The 26,772-nt window shown below is 38.2% G+C and overlaps 1 protein-coding gene across 4 annotated transcripts; it reads right to left on the reverse strand.

Annotated features, from left to right (window-relative positions):
* Positions 1-217: 217 nt before the first annotated feature.
* LOC129258682 (deleted in malignant brain tumors 1 protein-like) lies at positions 218-26,001 on the reverse strand. 4 transcript variants are annotated; one of them, XM_064098774.1, is made up of 19 exons: positions 25,849-26,001; positions 22,004-22,288; positions 20,982-21,290; positions 19,939-20,250; positions 19,197-19,453; positions 17,387-17,762; positions 16,464-16,559; positions 13,692-14,042; positions 13,347-13,451; positions 11,566-11,916; positions 11,219-11,323; positions 9,934-10,284; positions 9,599-9,691; positions 8,991-9,350; positions 8,590-8,667; positions 7,496-7,546; positions 5,963-6,310; positions 3,828-4,160; positions 218-2,555 (listed from the first exon to the last, which is right to left on the reverse strand). In XM_064098774.1, exons 1-19 carry the CDS (start codon positions 25,922-25,924, stop codon positions 2,218-2,220), a joined length of 4,575 nt encoding a protein of 1,524 aa, XP_063954844.1. In that variant the 5' UTR covers positions 25,925-26,001; the 3' UTR covers positions 218-2,217. The 4 variants fall into 4 exon arrangements, with proteins under 4 accessions (XP_063954844.1, XP_063954846.1, XP_063954845.1 ...); XM_064098776.1 differs by having other exon boundaries at positions 224-2,555; positions 11,219-11,320; XM_064098775.1 differs by having other exon boundaries at positions 224-2,555; positions 9,599-9,694; positions 11,219-11,320.
* Positions 26,002-26,772: the final 771 nt, after the last annotated feature.

Genomic DNA, 26,772 nt, shown 5'->3' on the forward strand with positions numbered 1-26,772 from the left:
TGGGGATATGACATCATCCCACCTACTGAATATTCATAAAGACATGCCTAGAACTGTTTCACCGGAATCATGCAAATCTTTAAAATTTAATAACTTTGTTATCCAATTTTGATCAAATTTTTGCTTTGTGAATTTTACTCTTTTTCAATGTTTATTGAGGTATGAATATCTCCAGTCTGGACCATCCCTTTAATTAAAGAGTACAGAGCCCATGGTAAACCGTCCTGTTTATGTTTAATGTGGAATGTACCAAATCAAAATAAATTATCTGGTTGCAATGAAGAACAAAAAATAACTAAAAAGCCCAATAAGTTACAAAGTGAGTGCTAGCAACCCTGAAATACGTGATCAAAGTTTACAAAGTACAGTTATTATAGTTATAGTATAGTTGTAGTTCACTGTTAGAAAATTTATCATTAAAATAAAAGCAGTTCCTGCAGCAGAGTCTCGAGAACACCTGTCATCTTACCAGATTGCGTAATCTTACATTATTTCATGTAAAATTACAGGAAATTGGTATTTGGCGTATGGAACCTTACAAATCTCCCAAAATAAAACACCATTTGACCTATTTTGTTAAATTGTACAAAAACTCCTGTTTTATGAATTTACAGAATGATTCTGTTCTTGTTTTCTGCAAAATCTTTTTTTTCCTGTAAAATCAGGGTTTTTTAACAATGTGGTCTGCATACACTCTAAAAAAATATTGGGTAAAATTGCTCCATGAGAGTAATTATATATCCAATCAATATTTGGCATTTTTATTCATCCAGTGAGATGGAAATTTTGCCTTTTCTAAAGTAATTGCTGCTGGGTTTTTTTTTAACCTTACTGGACAATATGCGTAATCTTACGTAATCTTACATTATATATGTACCATTACAGGAAATTGGTATTTGGCGTATGGAACCTTACAAATCTCCTTAAATAAAACACCATTTTCCCCTATTTAAACAGACCTATTCTGCTAAATTGTACAAAAACTCCTGTTTTATGAATTTACAGAATGATTCTGTTCTTGTTTTCTGCAAAATCTTTTTTTTCCTGTAAAATCAGGGTTTTTAACAATATGGTCTGCATACACTCTAAAAAAATATTGGGTAAAAATGATCCATGAGAGTATTTATAAATTATGTCCAATCAATATTTGGCATTTTTATTCATCCAGTGAGATGGAAATGTTGCCTTTTCTAAAGTAATTGCTGCTGTTTTTTTACCTTACTGGGCAATATGCTTCCCGCATTTGATAAAATATTGCCCCAATTTGGTTGGACACATACAAACCCTCGTGCTGGTTAAAATTTTACCCAATATTTTTACAGCATTTACTCTCTCGAGACAATACAAGACGTGGCAGCCTTCAAATCCCCAAAATACATGCCACAACTCCGATGCATTCCTTGATATTATGAATGGGGTTGCCCTAAAACAGGTCTGATCTTGAGAAAATAAAATAAAAATACGTTTTATCAGTTAAATTTACCGATTTTACATCGGATGGTTACGTTCATCGGGTGCCCGTTCAAAAACAAAAAACAATCTGCGCACTTTTGTCCTGTGTAGAGAGCATTGAATGGACTGAAAATTTCAGGATATATGATGTGATTTGTTTATTTACCAAAAATATCCACATGTTTACAGGTTATGAAACGAATTGCATAAAAATTACACATTCATGTAATCTCTGATATAATCTCTGGCTGCAGCCCACTCATATCCAACAACCTAAGCATGTGTTCAAATTGATATTTTTAATGAAAAAAAAACAGTTACCGAGAGATGGCGCGAGATGCCAAATTTAAAATCTCAGGGGTAAAAAGTGACATATTCTAATTCTAATGGATAAAGAAATGTAGCGATCGCTTTACCTTTGTTCTATTTCAATTCACATTTGACTGATCCCTTTACCAAAGCTTCAGACGAGATTTAATGACAGGCATAGCTCCTTAAACCACCACTTAAACGCAAACCACTATTCCTATATGTCATTCGATATGATTTTTAGGCCTACTCATTTGCCATGAGGTAATATGGCTATAACATGGGCGGAAATCCCAGGGGGGGGGGGGACAGGGGGACACAATATCAAATGTCCCCCTATTTTTGGTCTTTTATGATGGAAAGAAATACATCATTCAAAATCGAAATAAAACATGTATTTTGGACGAGATGACCTTGCATTTCCGCCCTTTGGCTATAATCAAAGATGTCTCAAGTTTATGCTGTTACGTAGCACCGCACACCTGCATCTTCTGCATGTGAACAATCGGAACCATGGCCGCGATCGCACGCAAGTAGGCTGGTCTCTGTCCCGACGCAAAAGAGATCATCTAGAAAAATGCTACCGGTTCCCTGGCCGAACTTGGCCTCTCCGTAAGCCACCTCGGCCCGTTCGTACCCCAGCATCCGACAGGCCACGTGTGCATCGTCTATCCCCCAGTAGTCGTCACAGACCGTACTCCAGCTTTTGCCGTCGAATACTTCAACCCGGCCCTCGTTTGGTCGGCTGCCGTTGACGAGGCGGATCATGGATGGATCCTCGCTGGATGGATGAGCTAAACACAAAATAAAGATGAGCTAAACACAAAATAAAGTGTAGGAGGACTGTTTCCTGAAACTTTTCAAAAAGACTCAGCTATGTCAACATGTCTACGTCAACATGAATGACTGGAACGTGGTAAAGCCAAATGAATGTCTTCATCCATTCACTATTTTCGTGTTGGTGAAGGTTGGTAGATTTACTGTTGATTATCATTGAAACTATTTTGGGGGTATTCATTATCACATTATATAAATATATTCTCTTTCATAAAATAATCATATAAGCCATAAAAAAATTATATTTGTACGTCTGACATGGCCATGGGAAACAGGGGTGCTGAAGCACCTCCAAAATTCTCATTGGGGGTGCTATGTGTGTTATTTTCCATAGGCTGCACCCCCTGGAAATCTGGTACGTATGATAAATGGCAGAAATGTAGTGAAAATGAACGATATTTTGAAAGAAAACCCATTGGCGTTTTTTTTTTTTTTGGGGGGGTTGCTTGGCACATTTCTCTGGACCGATCGAAACCACCTTCCATTTTGGATTGAAACCACCCCCTCCCCTTTTGCTTGTCAAATTTCTCGGGGCCGAAAGCACCTCCCTTCTGCAATGAAACCCCTTTTTTCTGTTTCTTTTTTGGGGGGTCGTCAATTTCACTCCAGCACTTAAAATGATAATAAAGAGTTGTACAACTTTCCATGTGAATTAGTACGCAGAGACAATCATATCGGGAAGTATCATTTAACATGGGGGCGGCGGCGAATATATTTCACAGAATAGCTCATTAAGTTATATCAGCATAGATAACTTATCAAGGGTTTCTTCGCATAACCACTGTGAGGGTACACTCGTGAGTGCATTGTGTAGAGCAGGCCTTAGATTACAAAATATTGTTAAGGCAAAACCACTTGTACATGAGACACATTTCTTTGACCAATTTAGGAGTTTGAGGTATGTCAAACGGGTCTTTATTTATCGCGAAAAGGGAAAACGGGACGGACATATGAAAGACGGCTAAGGAATCTAATGTTATTGGAGTTGATAGATGCATGTATTGGATCTTAGTCCCTGTCAATCATCCTATTGATATTGCTCAAAATGTTCATCCCTTTTCATGTGATCCTATACGACCCACAAGCCATTTTTATTCTGGACAATGTTGTAATCTATTAGCTTGTATTGAGCTATTGTTATGTCTTTTGCAATGCATATGTTGTATTTTCCTTGTGAATTGAAGCTGAAATGGAAATCAAAATAGAAATTGAATACTAGCGACACCCACCATCTGTTCTGCAGTTCACATGAACATCTTTGGAGTGGTCACAGTTGTGCACTCCAAATCCAAGATGGCTACATTCATCGAGACTGGTCTCATTGCCTTGGCAGATCACATTGTCCATCAGGATAGGTCCTGAGCCTCCGGAAATCCACCACATGTCACGGGTCGAGTACTGCGCGTCGGCCCCTTCGTAGCCCAGCATCCTACAAACTACGTCAGCATTCGTCTGCTCCCAGAGGTCTTCGCAGACAGTTCCCCATTGGCCATTGTGAAGGACTTCGACCCTCCCTTCGTGTGGTCCAAAGCCACCGGCCAAGCGCACATCCTCCAAGTAGGCTGAATAGAATTGGGAAAAAGATAAAAATTGCTTCAACATTACATAACTTGTTTTTTTTTTTTATTATTATCAAATCGTCTTTTTGTTTTAATGAAATGTTCTTGATTATTGCTCAGTCGGTTGAGAGGGGGTTTCGGATTCCGATGACCGGGGTTCGATTCCTACTTGGTGCTCTATTGCTCTTTGGTAAGGCATTTATCCTCCTTACCAGATCCCTCGGACAGGACCTTAAGCAGTCAGTCATCTGGTTGCTTGCTTACAAGCATTCATGCTTCCTTAGCAATCAGGTAAAAATAAAATCACCATTTACCATTTACAATATGTTTTTAACCTTCCCCGAAGTTCAATCAGTATTTTGTCCTATACAAGTTTTCTAAAAAGACCCAGAGAAACACATGTTCTGGCTTGAGATTGTATTTATGTTCAAGATCTATTATGATTACAATATTCTTTCATTGTCACATGGCTATGTACTTTATTATGTTGCAGTATGATTACGTTCATGTATTGTAAATTCATTTTGCCTATTCACTAAATGCAAAAAATCCTGCAAAAAAATCACTCAATATTTTACATTGTTGTATTGGTTTCTTGCAGATTGCATTAACATTCCCTGTTATGTAACTTTTATATATTATCTACCTACGGCCAATCCACACTACAAATCACTGGGGCTTGGTAAATTGTGATTTGGTCTATACCACACCATCTACATTTCATTGAACCCTTGAACTTGGTCTTATTCTAGTTCGTCTACTTAACATTTGGTATACATGTAAATGCCATTTAGAACATTACAATTCCGTCTAAATTCAGTTAGACTATGCCAAATTCGTCTAATATGCACTTTATCTCGCACCAATCAATATCTATTGAATCTTGAACTACTTATGAACCAGGTTTTCATTTGATAAAGTGTAAAGTGATAAATAGACGAAGTGGAAATTGGACCATCTGCGTATCTGGGCATTAGAATAATATGAAATTACACTATGGGTATTAAACACCGCAATTAATTTGTATACCGCATAGTACACTAAAAAAAAAAAACCCAAATATTGGGTAGAAAGGGAACATCCATGTTTGCTGGGTATTTTTTAACCCCATAATTATTGGGGTATTTCAACGCAACATTGCGTTAAATTTACAAAATATTTGGTATCTTTTTACCCGACTAAACATGCATGTTCCCATTTTACCCAATATTGGGTAAACCTTTTTTAGAGTGTAATAAGACCAAATTGATAACAGTGAGTCCAAAAAGATTAGTTCATGTGGTACTATATGAGATGTAGACCAGCCTTGCACATCCCCCTTTTAACAATTTCTTAAATAGGGCATTTCCATAAAATGATCAACCTTTTTTTTTTTTACTTCTGACCCCCCCCCCCCCCTCCCCTCCTATCCTAATTTTCATTTGATTTTACATTATTTCATGAACTGCTCAATTAAGTCAAGAATTTGGGAGTGTCACGAAACTTTCATGAACTATACAACAAAAAAAGATGTGTCTTTTCAGGAATGGTTTTGGAGTATTACATGACTTCATGCCATTGAAAGGGGGGATAGTTTATTCTCCCTGAACAATAGGTACGCCTTCTTGAATTTACAGCAAGAGCTCAGACATTCATATATTACAGGGGTCGCGGAACGGTGTTGAAAGTAGAGGGGGTGTGGCTGTCCATGCAAAATATCACAATCAGATGGTAATTTCTACGTTTTTGTACACCGTTTTGAAAAAAAGAGGGGGGCTGAAGTTCACCCAGCCACCACCTCCCCCCCCCCCCCCCCGTATATTCACCTGGTACGTTTGAACACACAGTCTGCAACTTGGCCACGAATCCCTGCTCTTCAATGTCAGCATCAGACACGAAGAGCAGCCATGCCTTGTTAGAATTCACATGGAACGAAACGGGAACCTCCCCTCCGGTCCAACGCTGCACCAAGTTCTTAGGTTTCACTTCCTGCGAGCCAAGCACCAGATAGTCGTACAAGGGCTCCGTGTTGAAGGCAAGGAATGTGATGTTAATGGAGCAAACATCAGGGGTGTTTACCTGCCATAAGACGCTCGTATCTCCTGGATAGTTGCTTGGATAGTTAGGAGTTCCAATGTAATAATCTTCTCCTTCCCCGAGAGTGATCGACCCACCTGTGTTGATGGTTAAGAAATGTTCGATCAAGATGAATGGGGTTTAATGTTGTCGGAACGCACTTTGCTGTCCACCTTTGCCTTTGACGAAAGGAAACAAGTACCTCCTTTAAAACAGACAACTCTGTCAGTCACATGTAGATGCCAGTGCATTAGAATGATGCTCCCACCCATGTCACATATTGATATGAGTGTTTCTATGTGAAATTTTAATACATGTACATCTTGAGAAAAAAAAGCACGCACACGCATACAATGTTAACTTATTTTTCACTCAATACCAAACTTGGGCCTTTGTAATATGAAAAGCGTACGATGTTGTTAACATGGATGTTGCGATTTCGATCAACCCGCAACGCATTCAACCTGTTTAGAACTGTTGCAGTGATTATGCTTCCCCAGAAGCCGTCTTTTTTTTTGAAATGCCAATCGGCAACACACGATTGTGGAGTTTAAGATCAACTGATGAATGGAAATGAGAAAGGATGAAACGATGTTTTTTAAATAGTCGCGAATTAAAAGGCTGATAATGGTTTAAAATTGGAACGATAATATTGCACCCTCATCAAAATACCAATTCCAGTTGTGTCAAGACAAAGTATTAATACTTAAATCAGGTCTACTGTACAAGCTAAGTAGCTAACATGTGTCAGATACTTAAGCCCTTGTTGTTCAGTCATGTGTAACTCAAATGAGGTATCTCTAAATTACCCGGACAACAAATTGGCTCGGGATCACACATTTGGAAGGCTCGGTTGATCTGCTGTAGAGCATGTAGAGTATGTCAAAAAATATAGTATCATTTCATCTAAAGAGTAAAATTTTACTGGAAATCATGAAGACTTTTCAGATGATCTAAAAAACTGTCTCAACTGTTTACCGTCCAATGTAAACTATACATGCATTACTTAATTTTGAGCAGAAATTCCTTCTCTCTTCCTCTTCTTTTTCTTAGAGACATGTTTTTTATAAGCGCTATACGTATATTGATTATTATCATTATTGTTATTACTATTATCGTTGATTTCATCATTATTATTATTATCATCATTAATATTATTATTACTATTTTCACGGCAGACAATCTGATTCTATAGATTTGGTTTCCGATCAATATGTAATTTGCTTAATCTTAGGATGAGCATTTATCTCTAATACCCAATAAAATCAACAAAATGATCATACCTGTAGAGTCCACGTTCCCACCTACAGCCCACGGAAGTGGAGTAGTCACATCTGTCAGTAAACATTGAAAGAGAAAATACACAATCAAAACTGAAGGGAGGATATTACGTAGATACCACACACTCTAAAAACGAATCAGTCAAATTGAATAGACCAGTAGTCAGCTGGGTGCAACTGATATGGCAATCACTGATTGTCACATTTCTCTGTCTCTCTAGGAAAATTTCTCTAGGAAAATACGACTAGAAAATAGTAAATTATGACAAGAATAACAGTTGCACTCAGCTGACCGTATTAACTAGTCATTTTTTACTGATTTAATATTAGAGTGCATGATGTGAGGATTAGATGAGTCCACTATTCACTACAACTTCGTTCTCTATGGAAAATGTAAACATTTTGGCATTTTTAGCTTAGTTTCTACTTGTAGTCATTTAAGGATTTTAAAATATCAAAGTATATGTATATTGTATATTGAGAGGATAGTTTTCATTTTCGAGTTTTTTTCTGGGTGAATTCTCTCGGGGCATGGTCTCTGTCTTGATAGGTACACAGCCCCCCCCCCCCCCCCGTGATAAAATATTGCTCAGGAAATGTTGTCGGTCTTGTGTATACACATACCTGCATACCCGACTATTCCAGACTTAATTATGTCAGGCGATATATGGTGTTTCTCAATGAGCGTCACCATATGGATGTAGAAAGTCCCTGTAAACTTGCTGCACGTTTCACTTGTCACTTATACAGTCTCTTACACACGGTTATACCATGAAGTTACAAGTCCCATGGTATAGCCCTACCCCTTTGAAATCATTTTGTATAATACGGCCATGCGTTTGAATCTTTTCCTTATGGCTCCAATTTTAGACATCGTTAACAGAGTTTTACATATCAATGCTACTGATTTTGTTTTCGTAAAAAAGATGTTTAGCAATAGTCTCTCAATCAGTTAAATAAAATGAAGAAATTGCAGTATTCACCAAATATTTGTTTTCATCAAAATCAAAACAAAAAGTGTATTAAAATACATTTGTTGCAGTGTACATTGCATAAAAAAGTATGAATTGAAGTGAAAGATGATGGAAACCCAATACCCTGGCTGTTGACTGATGTGGTGCTTGTTGCCGTTGTTGATGTTGTTGTTGGTTCTTCGTGGATTGGCGACACGGCTTCTGTTTTATCAAAATACACAAATATATAATTTTTTTATTAAAACTTGACATTTGAATAAAGGAAGTGATCAATAAACAAGTCCGACTCTCTTCGCAATATTGCATTATTTCACGTTAATAAAAAAAAGATGAAATTTAATAACTTATCAAAGTTATGTTTGAGACGAAATGAATAAGTGATATTTGCACCTTTGTATTCAACTTGTGTTTGTGTACTGTAGATCACAACAATATCACAGGCATTCGTGCTTTCTTAGCAGTCAGGTAAAAACCTCGACACGACTCGACACGACACATCAACAATACGACATCAGAACCGGTACCTGTTTCGCAAGAAGCCCTTATTTCTGCCTCAAATCCACGGTACTGCGCAGACAAATCACTACTGAATCGGATCTTCATGAATCTGCATGGTGCATAAGTTCGGACGAATGGCTGTAGGGAACCTGAAAATGTTGCAAGTGTACTAGCCATGTTAGCCGGGCTATCCGCTTCGGATGCACAGCCTATTTCAAGCTCGTCATAATTGCCCTCAGTGAAAAAGTTGGTGACGTTCAGAATCAAAGAGCAGTTCTCAGGTATGCTGACGTTCCATTCTACTTCGGTGTGAGATGGATAGGAGGCAGGGTAGTTTGGCGAAGAGATGTGCATATGGCTTCTATCTTCAAGAGTGAAGTTACCTCCTGTGAGATTAAAACGACTGAAATATTGAAGTAATCAGCTAAATATGAAAACAGATTTTACTTAACCTTACCAGAAATATATAATTTGGTTCTTAATAACTATAAGGCATAGACCTATTTACAAAAAGCAAAACAAAATGGGGTAAGAACGTCATGTAGTTTGCATATTAGGATTTGGTGCAGTGTGCACTGCATAAAAATTATGAAATGAAAAAGATATGGAGGTAAACGTAATAAATGATAATTACCCTGACTGTTGAGCGGATGCTCATTGCTTGAAATTGCTGTGGTGGTTGTTGACGTTGTTGCTGTTCGTATTTCGTGGATTTGCGTCACGGTTTCTGCTTTATCAAAATGCACAAATATATAAATATTTATCAAAACGTGTCATTTGAATAAAGGAAGAGGTCAATAAACAAGTCTCTCTTCATAATCTCTAATTATTCAGGTTTAAAAAAGAGATGAAATCGTATAAATAAGCTAAAGTCTGTTTGAGACAAATAAATCAGTGGTATTTGCATCTTTGTATTCAATTGGTTTTTGTTTACTGTAGATCACAATGAAACAACATCAGAAACGGTACCTGTCCCACAAGAATCCCTTAATTTCGCCTCAAATCCACGGTACTGCAGAGAACTATCACTACTGAATCGGATCTTCATGAATCTGCATGGTGCATAAGTTCGGATGAATGGCTGTAGGGAACCTGAAAATGTTGCAAGGGTAGTAGCCGGGTTGTTCGCTTCTGATGCACAGCCTATTTCAAGCTTGTCAAAATTGCTCTCGGTGGAAAAGCTGGTTACGTTAAGAATCAAAGAGCAGTTTTCAGGTATGCTGAAGATCCATTCTACTACGGTGTGAGATGGATAGGAGGCAGGGTAGTTTGGCGAAGAGATGTGCATATGGTCTCCGTCTTGAAGAGTGAAATTACCTCCTGTGAGATCAAAAACGATAGAATTATTGAAGTGATCAACTATTACGTGTGGAAATAGTACAAGATTTCACTTTAACCTAACCAGAAAAACAGCTATTGGCAAATAAACTTGTTCTAAAGTAATATCTATAAGGCATCGCACTTTTCACTTACACCTGGTTGTATACAATGAAGTTACTATCGCTCCATGGTTATGCCCCTTTAAATTCATTTTTAAATGTGAAAATGCGCTTTGATTTAGCATCCTTTTGTCCCATTTTCAAATGTTTAATGACAGGTTTAGGATAAATATTTCTAAGTATTAATGTGAAAACTTTGTTGTAGACATGGTTCTACTTAGGCTTGCTTACTTTAAATCGTGCGGATTAACTGATAAGATATTGTTCTTAAAATGAAAATTCTTTATGAAACTTATATCTGTTTTTATATACCCACATGGGAGGAATGGACAAGAGCGCATCGTTTCAGAATGCAAAATGGGGGCGAAGAGGAAATTACAGATCCAATGTATGGGTTTTGGCGCCCCGACAGCCCAAAGATTGGTCAATGAAGACAGAGCACCATCATCCTTAGCAGGACAAGTGACCAGTCCCTCGGAACCCCATAACAACTCGTTGATCCTTGGAAAATTAGCCCGTTACCATGGTTACCTTTCCGTCGTTGTGATATGCCTAGTGTAATATTCCGCAGGCCTATAGTCTTTCATATGAATGCTGTTTTTGTTTTCGTAAGAATTTCGCTTAACAATTTAACCTCTTTGAAGTAATCAAATAAAAGGATGAAATAGTACTATCCATCTAATATTGATTTTTCTTTCATTAAAATACAACCAAAAATCATATTACAAAGATATTTTAAAGCCTTGGTGCAGCGTGCATTGAATAAAAAGTATGGAATGAAGTGAAAGATTTGAAGGAAACCCAATGAAAACTACCTTGACTGTTAACTGGATGTTCTGTGTTTGAAATTGCTGTGGTGGTGGTTGTTGCTGCTGCTTTTGTTGTTGTTGGTACTTCGGTGATTTGCGTCACGGCTTCTTCTATATCAAAATGCATAAAGATGCAATAATCATTAATAAAAACTTGTCATTTTTAATAAAAGAAGCGATCAAATAAATAAGTCTCTCTTCAAAAATATGAAATTAAATACTCTATCTCTCAGAGCCTGCTAAACATAATTTAAGAAAAAAATAAGTGAGATTTGCATCGTTGTATTCAATATGTGTTCGAATATGTTTATGATATACAAGTAATTCAAAATAATACAACATAGAACCAGTACCTGCCCCATAGGAAGCTCTTAATTCTGCCTCAAAACCACTGTACTGCACAGAACTATCACTACTGAATCGGATCTTCATGAATCTGCATGGTGCATAAGTTCGGATGAATGGCTGTAGGGAACCTGAAAATGTTGCAAGGGTAGTAGCCGGGTTGTTCGCTTCCGATGCACAGCCTATTTTAAGCGTGTCATATGAGCCCTCAGTGAAAAAGCTGGTGACGTTAAGAATCAAAGAGCAGTTTTCAGGTATGCTAACGATCCATTCTATATTGGTGCGAGATGGATAGGAGGCAGGGTAGTTTGGCGAAGAGATGTGCATATGGTCTCCGTCTTCAAGAGTGAAAGTACCTCCTGTGAGATTAAAACGACTGAAGTATTGAAGTAATCAGGTAAATATGAAATATTTTACTTAAACCTTACCAGAAAGCAGCTATTGAAAATATAACTTCGTTCTAAATAAATAACTATAAGGCATAGACCTTTTTACAAAAAGCAAAACAAAATGGAGTAAGATCATTATGCAGTTTGCATGTTAGGATTAGGAAACTGGGATTAGGTGCAGTGTGCACTTCATAAAAATTACGAAATGAGGAAAAAGCTATAATAATAATCCGCTTTTATACAGTGCGTATCAAAAAAAAGTTTACACTTTGAAAAAGCCCTGGGGATTAAAAAATATACAATATGTGGGTAATTTTTTCACATTTAATCTTGGGTTTGGGTCTCATCTATCAAATGAAAGTAAAAGTTTTGACAGAATGTTACACTTGAGTGAGCACTGTCCATTTTTGTAAAGCTCGCAGAAATCTGTTTGCGCAGAAATGCTCGTTTCCACGCTGTGTCAAGGGGAACGGGCGAAATCAAACTTACCCTGCGAAACATTTTTCATACATTTCCCTTGCACTTTTAATCAATTTAGATAAAACGGATACATTCAAGCATTTTGTAACAATTTTGCCACCAAAATTGAGATTTCAACACTTAGTAAGCACAACCTTTACCCTTTTTGTGCCAGCTGGATCTAAGGACATAACTGCATCTGAACAAAAGTTTACATCAGACATCTCCAGCATTTTTTCACTAAGTTTTTATCATTTAAAGTGGGTTTACATTTCATTTTTTATATAATACTTGTTTCTCTACACTTTTCCCAAGCTTAAACAATGATTAACTAAATGAAAATCAAGCCTAAGCCATTTCATGTAAATCACAGCTCAGTGTAAAGCAAATATCGTCTTGATGGCCTCGGATTGTGGGGGAGTGGGGTGGGGCGCAATGCACTCTTCAAAGTGTTTTGGGCAAGGAAACAAGTTAAAAAAGGTAAAAGATATCTTCAAATCAATTTTACTAGCTAAATTCCACGTGTTCTTCATGATTAAGGTCTACTTTTATTCGCATAACTATTTCAAAGTTCTGCGCAAATCATTTTTCACTAACTTTTCAAAAGTAAGTGGTGCTCACTCAAGCGGAAATAGTTTTCGATAGTTATATCTTCATATGCTTAAATCGATCTGTACCAATGTTAAAATGTGGAAAAATCTACAGGATTTTACAAATGTATAATTTTACAGGATTTTTTCAAAGTGTAAACTTTTTTTTGATACGCACTGTATAGCGCTTAATACATCGAAACGACGTGTCTAAGCGCTTTACAGATATATTATTACCCCGGTCCTCGGATTCAATCAGTCATTCCCGCACACAATGTGTGCACATCCTCCACTCCCTGGGGAGTATTCCAGTCAGTCGCTATAGAGGTAACCATAATAAATGATAATTACCCTGACTGATGAGTGTATGCTCAATGCTTGAAATTGCTGTGGTGGTTGTTGATGTTTTTGATGTTGTTGGTACTTCGGAGAATTGCGTCACGGCTTCTGCTATTTCTAAAATGCATAAAGATACAATAGATATTCATTAAAACTTGTATTTTAATTAAAGGAAGTGATCAATAAACAAGTCTCTCTTCACAATCTTTAATTATTTCACGTTACTAAAAAGGAAATGAAATTAAATAACTTATCAAAGTTCCGTTTGAGACAAATAAATCAGTGATATTTGCATCTTTGTATTCCATTTGTGTTTGTTCACTATAGATCACAAAAGTACAACATCGGAAACGGTACCTGTTTCGCAAGAAATACTTAATTCCGCCTCAAAACCACTGTACTGCACAGAACTATCACTACTGAATCGGATCTTCATGAATCTGCTTGGTGCATAAGTTCGGATGAATGGCTGTAGGGAACCTGAAAATGTTGCAAGGGTAGTAGCCGGGTTGTTCGCTTCCGATGCACAGCCTATTTTAAGCGTGTCATATGAGCCCTCAGTGAAAAAGCTGGTGACGTTAAGAATCAAAGAGCAGTTTTCAGGTATGCTGACGATCCACTCTACTCCGGTGCGAGATGGATAGGAGGCAGGGTAGTTTGGCGAAGAGATGTGCATATGGTCTCCGTCTTGAAGAGTGAAGGTACCTCCTTGAGTCAAAGATAGTTTAATATGAGATCAATTTTAAAAGTAGGGAATTTAATTCATTTTAACCAAATCAGAAAACGGGATATAGCCAAATTACTCGATAACAAAGATCTAACCACCAGGCCTGAATGTAGCAGGATAGGGTCATATATCTAATTTAAAAGTATTTATGCAGATTTTTCCCAACGCTCTTTGGTATTTTTCTTTATTTATCAGTATATTTTCGAGTTTCCCAGCATTTCTTTCTATTTCTATGGCAAAATAGTAACACTTTCACGAGCTGGTTCTAAGTTTCATATCAATTAATTCATTCAACTCCTTTAGAATCATACTCCAATGGCGAGTATACACATGGACCTATTGCAAAATAGGTCCATGGTATACCATGCGCGTTTAAAGGATTACTTTTTCTAGACAAATACGATATGTCATCTATTATGTTTAAAGGTCAAGTTCCCCTCAGAAAAATGTTGATTTTAATAAATAGAGAAAAATCAAACTAGCATAATGCTGAAAATTTCATCAAAATCGGATGTAAAATAAGGAAGTTATGACATTTTAAAGTTTCGCTTATTTTTTACAAAACAGTTATATGCACAACTCAATGACATGCAAATGAGAGAGTCGATGATGTCCCTCACTCACTATTTCTTTTGTTTTTTATTGTTTGAAATATAGAATGTTTCAATTTTTACAGATTTGACAATAAGGACCAACTTGACTTAACCATAAAGTGTTAAGGCAATGGTAATTCCACGTGTTCAGGGAGGAATGAAACTTTGTTTCAAGGACAATGAGGAGAAAATGGGAATAAATCATATTTCATATAATGAAATACAAAAGAAATAGTGAGTGAGTGATGTCATCAGTCCCCTCATTTGCATACTGACCAGGATGTGCATAGAACTGTTTTGTGAAATTAAGCGAAACTTTAAAATATCATAACTTTCTTATTTTACATCCGATTTTGATGAAATTTTCAGTGTTATGCTTGTTGGATTTTTCTCTTTTTATTCTAATTAACTTTTTGTTGGGGTGGACTTGTCCTTTAAATAAAGTCAAAATGGGCCTACATCAATTTGCATACAATGCGTCGCAGTAAAAAAAAACCGTGATTAAGTGCAATGTATTGCCATCATGATCAAAATCTGCTTCATGAGATGTAGATAAATGAAAAGGTATGCCTGTTTTATAATTTGAAGCCCCTTCTGAAAGACCATAATCATGATAATGCACGCATGACTGACAACGAACAATGGACAGTGGCACTACCAAATTTTCATTTGCTTGACCAATTTACGAGTTGAGTGAGTTTTACTGGATTTCACTGCTATCAATTCGGAAAGCAGAGTTTCATATGAGGCATAACAAAATTATGAATACGTATGGTCGCGAAAATATTGGATGAAAACATGCTTAATATCTGCCTTTATGACGGATCCTTGATCAAAAACTATTTCGTTTTTCCAACAATTTGCTAAATAAACGGTGAATGCGCGGTGCGTGTGATCTTGTGGTTGCTTTAAATGATAAGTTTTTATTCATTCTAACTTGAATGTTCGACGAATTATACCAATTATGAAACTTATCACCATCGTAACATTGAATTTCCGTCAAAGTCCAGATCAAGGCAACTCACATCAACCAAGTGACATAACTTATTCCATATGAATTAGTAATAAATAATTCCAGGCCAGGTGACCCCACACTATTAACAATAATTTAAAAAAAATAGCAAATTGGCAACAATAAACAGTAAAGGTCTTTAATTTCCTGGTCCGTGCAGCATTCACTGTTAGCCTGTTAGCCCATTGTCTACTGCTTTGTTGGATAAAGCGAAATGTTTTTTTTCTACGATCCGCCGAATGGGTAGAAATTAGACAAGTCTTAATGCAACTTCTTCTCGACCACACGCATAAGGTCTCATATGAAAGGAAAAGGATGAATATTTAAGTGATGAACTTTATTTTCCGAATAGATAGCAGTAAAAGCCAGAAAAAAATATCGCTCAAAATCATAATTTGCTCATTACAAATAAAAATTTTGGAGCAAAATTTTTCGTCGTTTTAACATAATCATTTTTGCATTACTTGAACGGTGAGATGGGCTTCAAAATGTAAAACAAGAGAAGCATATCTTTTCGTTATCATGGTTATTGTACACCTCAAAAAGCAGTATTGAGATTAAAAAAGCAAAAAATATACTGAATTACTATGAATGCGGTTTCGTTCTTTTTTCTTATTGGACGCACTGTACAAAACACAATTTTTAAACAATGTAGCAGTTGGCGAAGCAGAAAATAATACTTTGTCATGGATATACCAAGTCATGAACAGAGAAGTTGATGTTGTGCAAATTGCATGAAAACAAGAAATAAAAGAAAGTAAAAGAACAATAAACAAAGAAGCACGAGGAAATCTTACCCTGGATATTGACGGGATGAGTTTGTTCAGTGCTTGAAGTTGTAGTGCTTGTTGTTGCTGTTGTTGTTGGTAGTTCTGGTGTTTGATTCACAGATTCTGGTGTATCAGAATACATACAGAGCAACAATAAAACTTAAGTAAATGAAGTGATCCATAAGTCCCGTTTTCCATATTTGTATTCTAACATAACTATTAAGCAAATATATTAGAATAGGTAACTTAAACTGAATATTTCAAACATAATCATGTTTAGACTGATAAAGACCCCCGTCGTTTCATTAATATATACATATTTATCGTGCAACTTTTGTGACCAAATTAGCGACGCCAGGTAATCGATCACGAATTCACGCAATTATTTTTGTACATGGCATACCCAATTTTTTTTTTCAAATTATTCTCGGTGCCAGGTTCAAATGACAAAGGTAACACAAAATATGACACAGGCAAACATGGATCAGTTAAAATGACAGGCGTAATAAAAATGACAGAAGCAGAAGAGGCACTTCTAGTTTATAGCAGAACTGGGTTCTGCCCAAATCGGGTGTTTCTGGTGCTTGTTTGAAATTAAATAATAAATCAATTAAGTTAATTATTTTCATTTCTGTAAGCATGTGGTGAAACATAGGGCAATAAAAAATACAGTAGGAAAATGCGAGAGAATTAAATTGCTGAACAACCTTGCCAAACAACACAAGTGCTTCAGTTGTATTTGAATCTCAAACCTTGTGGTTCAAATTCAGGATACTCATCCACTGACCCATATTGATCAGCTATAATATGTTGAATTCATCAATAAATGGGCCATTTTCATCTTCATGCGATGCTAATGTGCTGAATTTTGAATGATAAATGGCAATCATCAGCCTAATGTAAATGATAATTAGCTATAGTTTGTACTACTATAAGCTATACCCACAGACCTTGATTTGGCTTGCACTCGACCCCAGCATCCTCGTGGTGCCGACAGTTGTGAACTCCAATTTCATTATGATCACAATCAAGGACGTTATCTTCGCTCAGGTAACACTGAACATTATCCAGCCAGATTGGTGCCGAAGGCAGGCCAGGCCCAAACTCTGCTCTCAGGCTGGCTCGAACAGCGCCCTCTTCGTACCCCAGCATTCTGCACACAGTGCTGGCTTCGGCAAGACCCCACAGATCATCGCAGATAGTCCCCCATTCACCTGCAATGTAGATCTCAACGCGACCTGTCCAAGGGTTTGGACCGTCTCTCAGGCGAACACTACCTTCCATGTTGGTGGGTGTGGGACTTGGTGTTTGAACCCATTCACATTCCTATTGACAAAAACAGGTGAGCGTTTTATCGACATTTTCATCCGACAACATGTCAGATCAGGGGAGTGTTTCATCAACATTTTCATCCGACAAGTTGTCAGATCTGACATCTTTCTCTGATGTTGATTGGCTGAGAGGTACTGTTACTATGGTAACTGTCGGATAAAATGGGACTTGTCGGATAAAACGTCCGACAAGTCATTTCATGAAACGCTCCCCTGACCAAAAAAAAAAATCATGATGTCGGATAAAACAAGGCTTGTCGGAGAAAATGTCCGACAACCCTTTTCATAAAACGTTCCCCAGAATTTTGCTCATTATTCTAATACTGGATATGTCGAGAGCAGCAAAAGGCTTGAGTGATTTTTCATAAATTCCTATGTATGTTTTTTTTTCGTAAATCGAATGTTTGGTGAAATTCTGTATATTTCGTGTTCTTACAGAATCATTTTTTTCTTCCCTATCCTGGAAAACGGGAAACGCTACACTACGGTAAACCACCGAATCCCGACTGCTAGCAATAAAGCCTTCACTATATAGTTTTGCCCCCATAGACCATATAGATAACATTGGGGGGTTAGAAGAATAGCAATTAAGTAATTCCCACGGATAAAACCCATTTGCATAATTTGGAATATGCACAATTTAAACCGCAATTTGTTTGATATTAGCTAATAGAGACGAGCCTACATCGAATATAAGGAAACTCCTTTTCATTGCCTCTGGAGAACAGAGTGTCCCCCCCCCCCCCCGGGGGGGGCACTTACATTGACGAGTGGATACCAGGCGCGACCCCCCAAAAAAACACATAAAAAGGATGTCTTTTTCAAGATAGGAAATGTTACGTACGTAACGTAATAAGCATGATAAGGGTGTCAAAAACACTGAAATATTGAAAAAATTGTATCTATTTCGCTAGGAAAGCTATGTGTTTAGGGTCGAATTTGCGAGGGTATAAAAAAGACCAAAATGTTCTATAAAGGATGTACTTTTTGCCCCAACAGTCAACATTGCGTGTTTAGAGTCCGATCTGCGCGAGGTGTTGGAGGTGGGCCGTACTAAACCCAATGATGCAGGTTAAACCGACGTCCATGACATATCGCTGTACTTGTTTAGGGGTTCAATAAAGGGGCTACTTGCCAAGGGTATCGTTTTGTTTCCAATACTTGTTAAGGGTAGGGTTTCACACGCCAATACTTGTTAAGGGGTGCATTTTCAGAATAATTATGGAAAATACTTGTTTAGGGTGCTTTTTGAGACCCCATGGTCGCGCATGGTACCCACTCGTCATTGGAAGTGCCCACCCCCCCCCCCCAAGGTGTTTTCAAATTCTTTCGCTTGTACTAGACCCCACTCTCTAAATATACAATTCATAGTCAAGAACGGAGAAAACCTGTTATATATGTAGAAAAGGGGGCAGGGGTGGGGTTTTACCTCTTGTGGGATTCCAAGATTGCAATACTCCCATCGCATATCAGGATCTGTGGTGTAGCACCAAGCCATGTCTGAGGCGTCGGGGTTGCGGCAGTAGTTATGTTCCCCAATACCAGTATCCGGGTAGTCTGAAGGTGTCCTACGGTGCTCATGGGGGTACTGGGAGGTCCAAGCCTGGCATGTATAACCACTCCGTGTCGTGTTGATAGTCCCTCGGTAGTCTGTCGCATATGGGTTAGTGTAACAGTCACTTGGACCTGATATTGAGGGTATGATAAAAGGAGATAAGTAAATGGGGATGGTATCAAACGCAACTCTAAGAATCAAACATATGTTTACCAGTTAGACGCACTTAATTAGGATATACGCATGTTTTGTTTGTTTGTTTGGTATGTGACAAGATTGATTTTTTTTTCATAAATGTGTCGTTTGTGAAGTATAACACCAGCTCGCTGTACATGTACGACTGTCTACGTGAGGGTTTGACAGGACAAAGTGATAGCCGGTCAAAATCCCGAGGCAATGAATGACGGAACTTCACAGCATCGATATCACATGATATGCTATTGACTAATCGGTGATTAGAATTTTAATACGAGGTTAATATGTTTCTGCTATCAACAACTCTTCCCCTTCTCCACCATTCCCCATAGAATCCTGAACAAACATATTTTGATATATCATGAGGCTTGGATAATGATACTTACAGGGTCTTGAGTAAGAAGGACATTGTGACACTCACTCAATGCTATATCAGCCATGCATGTGGAATCCAAGGAGCCAATGGGGCAGTATTCCCATCTCTTGTCGGGATCAGTGGTGTAGCACCATGCCGTGAAGGCGGAACCGGCCACATTTCTGCAGTAGTTGTGGTCTCCTAGTCCACTGGAAGGATATTCCTCTGGAGTCCTTGTGTGCTCGTGGGGCGCTTGGAGGCTCCACTGCTGACAGGCGCGTCCAGATACGGTGTGTGATACATTTCCTCTGTATGTGACCGCAGAGGGGTCTTGCATACACAGTGGAAGAACGGTGGTAGTGGGTGCTTGTGTGGTAGCTTTTGCAATTAGAATAGATAGAAACATCATCATCAGTGAGTTTTTAAAACCTTGTGACTCAAAGTTTGAGGATTTTGAGAAAAGCACTATTTTGAGCAATGACATAAGTGACAACATTCTTGCTTTAACATAAGGAATTCTCTACAGGACATACGAGGCTGTTTTCAGACAGTATGAGGTTGCTGCCATTTTTCTTATTCTGAAACATAGTTTTCTATATTAGCTCTCTTCTATTGTTTTTTTTCGGATTGCGATACAAAGAGTCTTCTGACTAAAAGCTTGTATTTTTTTACGTTTGTACATGATTATACCGTGGAGATGTTGACTAATTGCTTTATTGGCAGATAACTCCTAAGTCCTCACAGGGGAAACAATTATGGCCGCCGATGAACCCATGATTATACAGTCTAGGAAAACTCCCCTCTAGCCAGTCACAGATTACATTATCAAGATTGATGTCTCACTGCCCTATCAAAACCAAGCATCATGCAAATGACTGTTGTTCTGTTCATGTTGCTAATTACGAGTTCATCGGATTGTTCCCCACCTATACTACAAATGAAAATTTATATCCTGCCTTGATTCGGCGAGTTCCCATTACCAAGCCTCAGCTGGCCATCTTTGATTGCTATTGAAGAAAATGAAGAAGAGTTGTTTACGAATTTCATTAGATAAATTATGAAAGGGTAATGTATGTTCCATGTTCAGGTCATCTGTTATCATTGCCTACCTCCAGCAGTAGATGTAGTAGGTGTAGTTGCTTCAGCTTCGGGGACACAACTTTCTTGCTGAACCCCAATGTTGCAGTATTCCCAGCGTGTCGAAGTGTTGGTATAACACCAGGCAAAGTCTCCACTTCCATCTGGATTGCGACAGTAGTTGTGGTCACCTAGACCATCGTCGGGATAGTCAGAAAGGATGTAACGGTGCTCATGGGGTGCTTGGCTGGTCCATCTCTGGCAAGGTTTTCCGTTCCTTGAAACAGATACATTTCCTCTGTAGTCTGATGCGTTTGACAGGGTGTAACACTCTTGGATACCTGGGGGATGTTTCATAAAGGGCTAAGTGTAACTTAGACTCATGCTTAACTCTTTGCCAAACACCCCTAGTTTGATGAAACCGTAGAAAGAGGGGGAATTAATACATTCATTTGTCTTTGTATTAAAGGTTTTGGTTGTTATTCAGCTAATGCGAGGGCAAGGGTAAGATTGTAAAAGCATTTGTAACATTTTCCTAATTGCATTAACAAGACACTAACATCTTTTCTTAAGTACTAATTTCTTCTTTTGCACAGCATCTTCGTTCTTCGTCAATATCACAAGAGGCTGGCAAACAGGTAGATGGAGTGGTCTAGGTACCTGATGAGCCTATTGAATATAGTCACAACATTGCCTTTCAATGTGGCTTCAGCACAGGTCTAAGAATTAATCTTCTTGTCAATCATGCCCTAATACCAATAGTTGACCAATTCATGGTTGAAACAGTCTTTTCAGGTCAATTGAGTTTGCTTCTCGCATGGTAGTATTCACATGTGCATTTTTAAAAATATGAACTCAGTTAGTTAATATGACACTGAATAGAGCAAATAATAGGAAAAGACTTCTTTACGCTTTTGAACAATAGCAGTGACGAAGTCTATACCTTAGTAATATTGATAATAAATGCCACTTGAAATGGGCTCGTTTTGGTTAAATTCAAACGCTTACTGATAAATTAAATGGGGGATAAAACAGTTATGAACATTATGAATACCTCCAGCTAAAGGAATGATGGCACACTCGGGATCAAGGTCGCCGAAAGGACAGTATCCCCAGCGAACTTCTGGATCAGTAGTATAGCACCAAGCAGTGAAGGAATGGTCTGGGTTCCTGCAGTAGTTGTGCTCTCCAAGTCCTCTGTTGGGGTACTCAGAAGGAGTCCTCCCATGTTGATGGGGGTACTGTGAAGTCCATTGCTGGCAGGTGTGACCGGATATGGTCTGAGATACATTCCCCCTGTAGTTGATTCCAGTCGGGTCAAGCTTGCAGGCGGGCGTTCCTGTTGATTAATCATGTTAATGTCACAATAAGTCTAAAACGCATGGGCCAATGTATTAAACGACACTCGGGAATTAATGACCAACTGGTTTATCTGAAAAGACCCAAAGTTAGGCATCAACCCAGATGAAAAATGGATATAAGAAGAAGGGACATTAATAAAATGTAAAAAGCATATATTTCATTCACCGGCTGGAAAGTAAAATAATCTATAAAAAAAATATTCACTTCACTGTTGAGAGAATTCGGAAAAGGGGACTTTCTAATTTATACAGACATGGCAGACAGAATGGAGAAGGCGAGATATGGGGACATCTAACAAGTATATGAGATAATGAGAGGGGGGAGAAAGGAGAAGAGGACATTACATAAATAAGTCTCCAATCGGCTGCTATGAAAAAGAGATGCGTGTTGACGAGAGAAGAGTATGATGAAAATTTGCGTAGGTGTTGAACATCCCGGTTGGAACGAATTTGATATATCCCATCGGCCCTGATGGCCCGAGCGGGCCTTGCCCCCTCCCCCCTTTCTGGAAAAAGGTAAGAGAGAGAGAGAGAGAGAGAAGAGAGAAAGATGAAATAAGGGCGAGACAAATGATGACTGGAAGAAACAGGCCATGTAAAAATATAAAGGTGGAGAAAAAGACAAGTAAATGCGATCACTCGTACGATTGAATGAAACCGCTGCGACAGGTAGTACTGGTCGTACGATCTCATACGATTGAATCGATCGCGTTTGGATTTAAACGTGTTCAGATGTGACAAGTCACGGCCGTCTCGGGTCGTGCGATCGCCTACAACGACTGCGAGTGCTCGCAAGATATCAAGCGATCGATCATGCTACACCAAGTAAAAACTATTGCAGGCGGTCGTAAACTGATCGTGGATCAATATGTGAAAGGGCCTTTAGAATACTTAGTAGTACTAAGATCGCGTGACCTGCCTCGATATTTGAACGACATTCACCATGTTCACTATCGGTGGTTGATCCAGGATGTCGGAAGAAAGAGGGACCAGATGCAAAATACACTTAGGTTTAGCTACTGTACACTAATATTAGGTAAGACCCACCCTCAAGTCCTGAACTATATAGGCCTACTTATATCTCGCGACTGGGCCAGATTCATTACCCATAATGCAATATTCGCAGCTGTGTAGTCTTGTAATATACAGAGTGAGTCAGAAAAAATGTCCCACTTTTGTAAAGTTGAATTGTTTGAAATATGAATATTTAATCATTAGTTTCATGATATGTCTTGATAGAGGTATCCTCCAAGTACATTCAGGTACCATTTTCATTTGATCCCGTTCACGCATGACTGAACATCGGACAATCTTTAGAAGACTGTCAGATCTCACTTGCGCCAAGTTACTGGGTGATAAATAAAACAGTGCTTTAGACAAAGACAGTCAGACAGACAGACTGGCATGCTCACACACACACACACACCCTCACACACACACACATGGTAATAACTGGTTCATAATTTTCTCTTTTCTGATTAAGCATTGATTTTTAGCAAATTCGCTGAATGTTTAAGTGGCAATTCCCGACAATCTTTCCCCTTAAAACACATTCACTACCACCATCATATCATCATCCTCATTGTCATCATCTTGATCTTCATCTTCATCTTCATCATCATCATCAAGTGCACATAAATCCAATATGCTGGTTATGTCTTTTGTTCGTTAACAATGAAAATTTACAATGGATGTATGTGCTTTTGTTGCACTTGCCTATAAAAGGGCTTGCCTGATTTGGCAGCAGTCACTTGAGCCTTTTAATTGTTTGTGTTTTTATTCACCGACGTTTGCAGTAATTGTGTGTCTGTGTGTGTGTGTGTGCGTGTGCTTGTGTGTGCATGTTTGAGTGGGTCTGCCAGTGCGTGTGCATGTGTGTGTGCGGGTGTGTTTGTGTGTGCGTACGTGTGTGTGTGTGTGTGTTTCAGTCTGTCGGACTGTCTTTGTTCAAAAGAGTGTTTTATTCCCCACCCTGTAACTTGGCGCAAGTGAGATATGACAGTCTTCTAAAGATTGTCCGCTGTTCAGTCATGCGTGCAGGGGATCAAATGAAAAAGGTACCTGAATGTACTGGGAGGATACCTCTATCAAGACATATCATGAAACTAATAATTAGATATTCATATTTTAAACAATTCAACTTTACAAAAGGGGGACATTTTTTCTGACTCACTCTGTATAGCCCCACTCGAATAATAATACACTAATTCACTATTCAATACATTCTTATCGCAATATTTATGTTATCAAGTAAATAAACAGTGTAACCACCCAATAAAAAAACAGTTTCTGTACACAAATAAAATCATCGGCTAATTCATCCTCTAAATTACTAATAGTTATCTCAAAAGACACATTTCAAGACTAGCAATTTATAAAACACAGTCAATAATAGTAAAATTAAGAGACAAAAATACAGCGTATTTCAATTCGCTCTTCCCCCTCTAATACATAATTTTCCAATGCCTGCTGAGCCAAATCTATGTAATTAAATCATCAATTCCCACGGAAAGTAACAATAAAATTGGCAACTTATATAGCATTTCTTTTATCCAATTAAAATTTTTAAAATAGTGAAATTATAACATAATTGTGATTGGCGCATATATTCTTTTTTAATAAGAGCCCCGTCATTAAGAAACAATCAACAACAGCACACAGGCCAAACTTTTGATTCTCATCTGGTCCTAGTGCTTCAAGTAAATGTTAAAGGGGAACTCCACTCGAACAAAAGTTGAATTGAATAAAAAGAGAAAATATCCTCGGGGGTCACTTGCATTGACGAGTGGATACCATGCGCGACCAAGAAAATACGTAAAAGGGATGTATTTTTCAAGATAGGGCACGTTACGTACGTAACGTACTAATAAGGGTGTCAAGAACACTAAAATAATGAAAAAAGGGTATCTATTTTCCCTAGGAAAGCTTCGTGTTTAGAGTCAAATTTGCGAGGACCGGTACAAAAAAAGACATCAATTTTTTATAAAGGATATACTTTTTGCCCCAACAGTCAGCACTCCGTGATGAGAGTCTGATTTGTGCGAGGTGTGGGAGGTGGGGCCATACTAAGCCCAATGATGTAGGTAAAGGTAAAACCGACGTCCGTGACATATAACAATTGAAATATCGCTGTACCTCTTTAGGGGTTCAATTCAGGGAAGTTATACTTGCCAAGAGTATCGTTTGATTTCCAATAATTGTTAAGGGTAGGGTTTCACACTCCAATACTTGTTAAGGGGTGCATTTTCAGAATATGGAAAATACTTGTTTAGGGTGCTTTTCGAGACCGCATGGTCGCGCATGGTATCCACTCGTCAATGGAAGTGCCACCCCCCCCCCCCCCCCGGAAAATATAAAACAAGCACAACACTGAAGATTCCATAATCATAATGCACTATTATATCGTAAGTGAGACTGAGAAGAAAATAAAGTAAGAAGTTTTAAAGGTAGCATTGGATAGATAGGCCTAGTTGATTGAATAGCTTTGGCCCTACAACCGAAAAAGTGAAGGAGGAAAGTTCAAAATAGTCTTTCTTACCAGTCGTCTGGCTTGTCACGACGCAAAAAGCTAAGGCGGCAACAAAGGCCTTCAGATCGCATCCCTGATAAGACATACTCGCAGCCAAGACAGTCAGTCTAGTTTAAGCTCGAGCTAGAGACTGCTCTCTCCTGTCATCAACCAGACAATGACAGATTGTTGGAAGTTCTGAGTTATTATATGAGATAGACGACAGACCTGGCAGCAGCACTAGGTCAGCACTGTAAACCTTTTTTCGAGAGAAGAGTTTAAAACGGGGGGGGGGTATTTTAAAATCATCCGAATATGAGTATTTCCTCTTACTAAGGTGATCTATGGGATAGGAAACGACAAAATCCATGGTCAGTTATCAAGGGAAATGCTTAAACACGCCCCCCCCCCCCCCCCCCCCCATTGGCGGCGGAAGTCAAAAAATTTAGGAGGGTCCACCTGAAATTTTGGAATAGACACAGGTAAAAAATTGGACAAAAAAAACAAAAAATAAAAAAGGTTATCAACAAATATTTTAGGGGGGTCCGTCCCCCATCTCAAATTTAGGGGGACAGGACCCCCCCCCCCCCCCGCTTCCGCCGCCTATGCCCCCATTCTTTACTGACTCTCCTTTCATACACTCTAAATTCTAAGGATTTAAAATAAATCCAGATCGGCTGTGAATAAAGTGACCAGCCGATTGTTGGATTTATTTTAAATCTTTATTTTCAAATCTCAAAAGATTTACATTCAAATCATTTAGATTTATATTTAAATCTACAAGGCTTAAAACTAAATCTTATATTCGGCTGGTCACTATTCACAGCCGATCTGGATTTATTTTAAATCCTTGGAATTTAAAGTATTCCCAGTGTGTGGAAGATTGAACTTCCTATCCAATAATTCAGTTGTTATTCTTATTTTTCTTTTTTTACATTTGGTGGTCATCTCAAA

Source organism: Lytechinus pictus, chromosome 4, assembly GCF_037042905.1.
Source record: "Lytechinus pictus isolate F3 Inbred chromosome 4, Lp3.0, whole genome shotgun sequence".
NCBI lineage: Eukaryota > Metazoa > Echinodermata > Echinoidea > Temnopleuroida > Toxopneustidae > Lytechinus > Lytechinus pictus.

Bases quoted from the DNA above. Each gene is read 5' to 3' on its own strand.
- LOC129258682 (XM_064098772.1), bottom strand. From the start codon at position 25,924: ATGTCTTATCAGGGATGCGATCTGAAGGCCTTTGTTGCCGCCTTAGCT. The intron at 9,351-9,598 runs GTAATTATCATT...TTAATCTCACAG, and splicing joins GCATCCGCTCAACAGTCAGG to GAGGTAACTTCACTCTTGAA. The intron at 4,161-5,962 runs GTGAATATACGG...AATTCTATTCAG, and splicing joins TGTGTGTTCAAACGTACCAG to CCTACTTGGAGGATGTGCGC.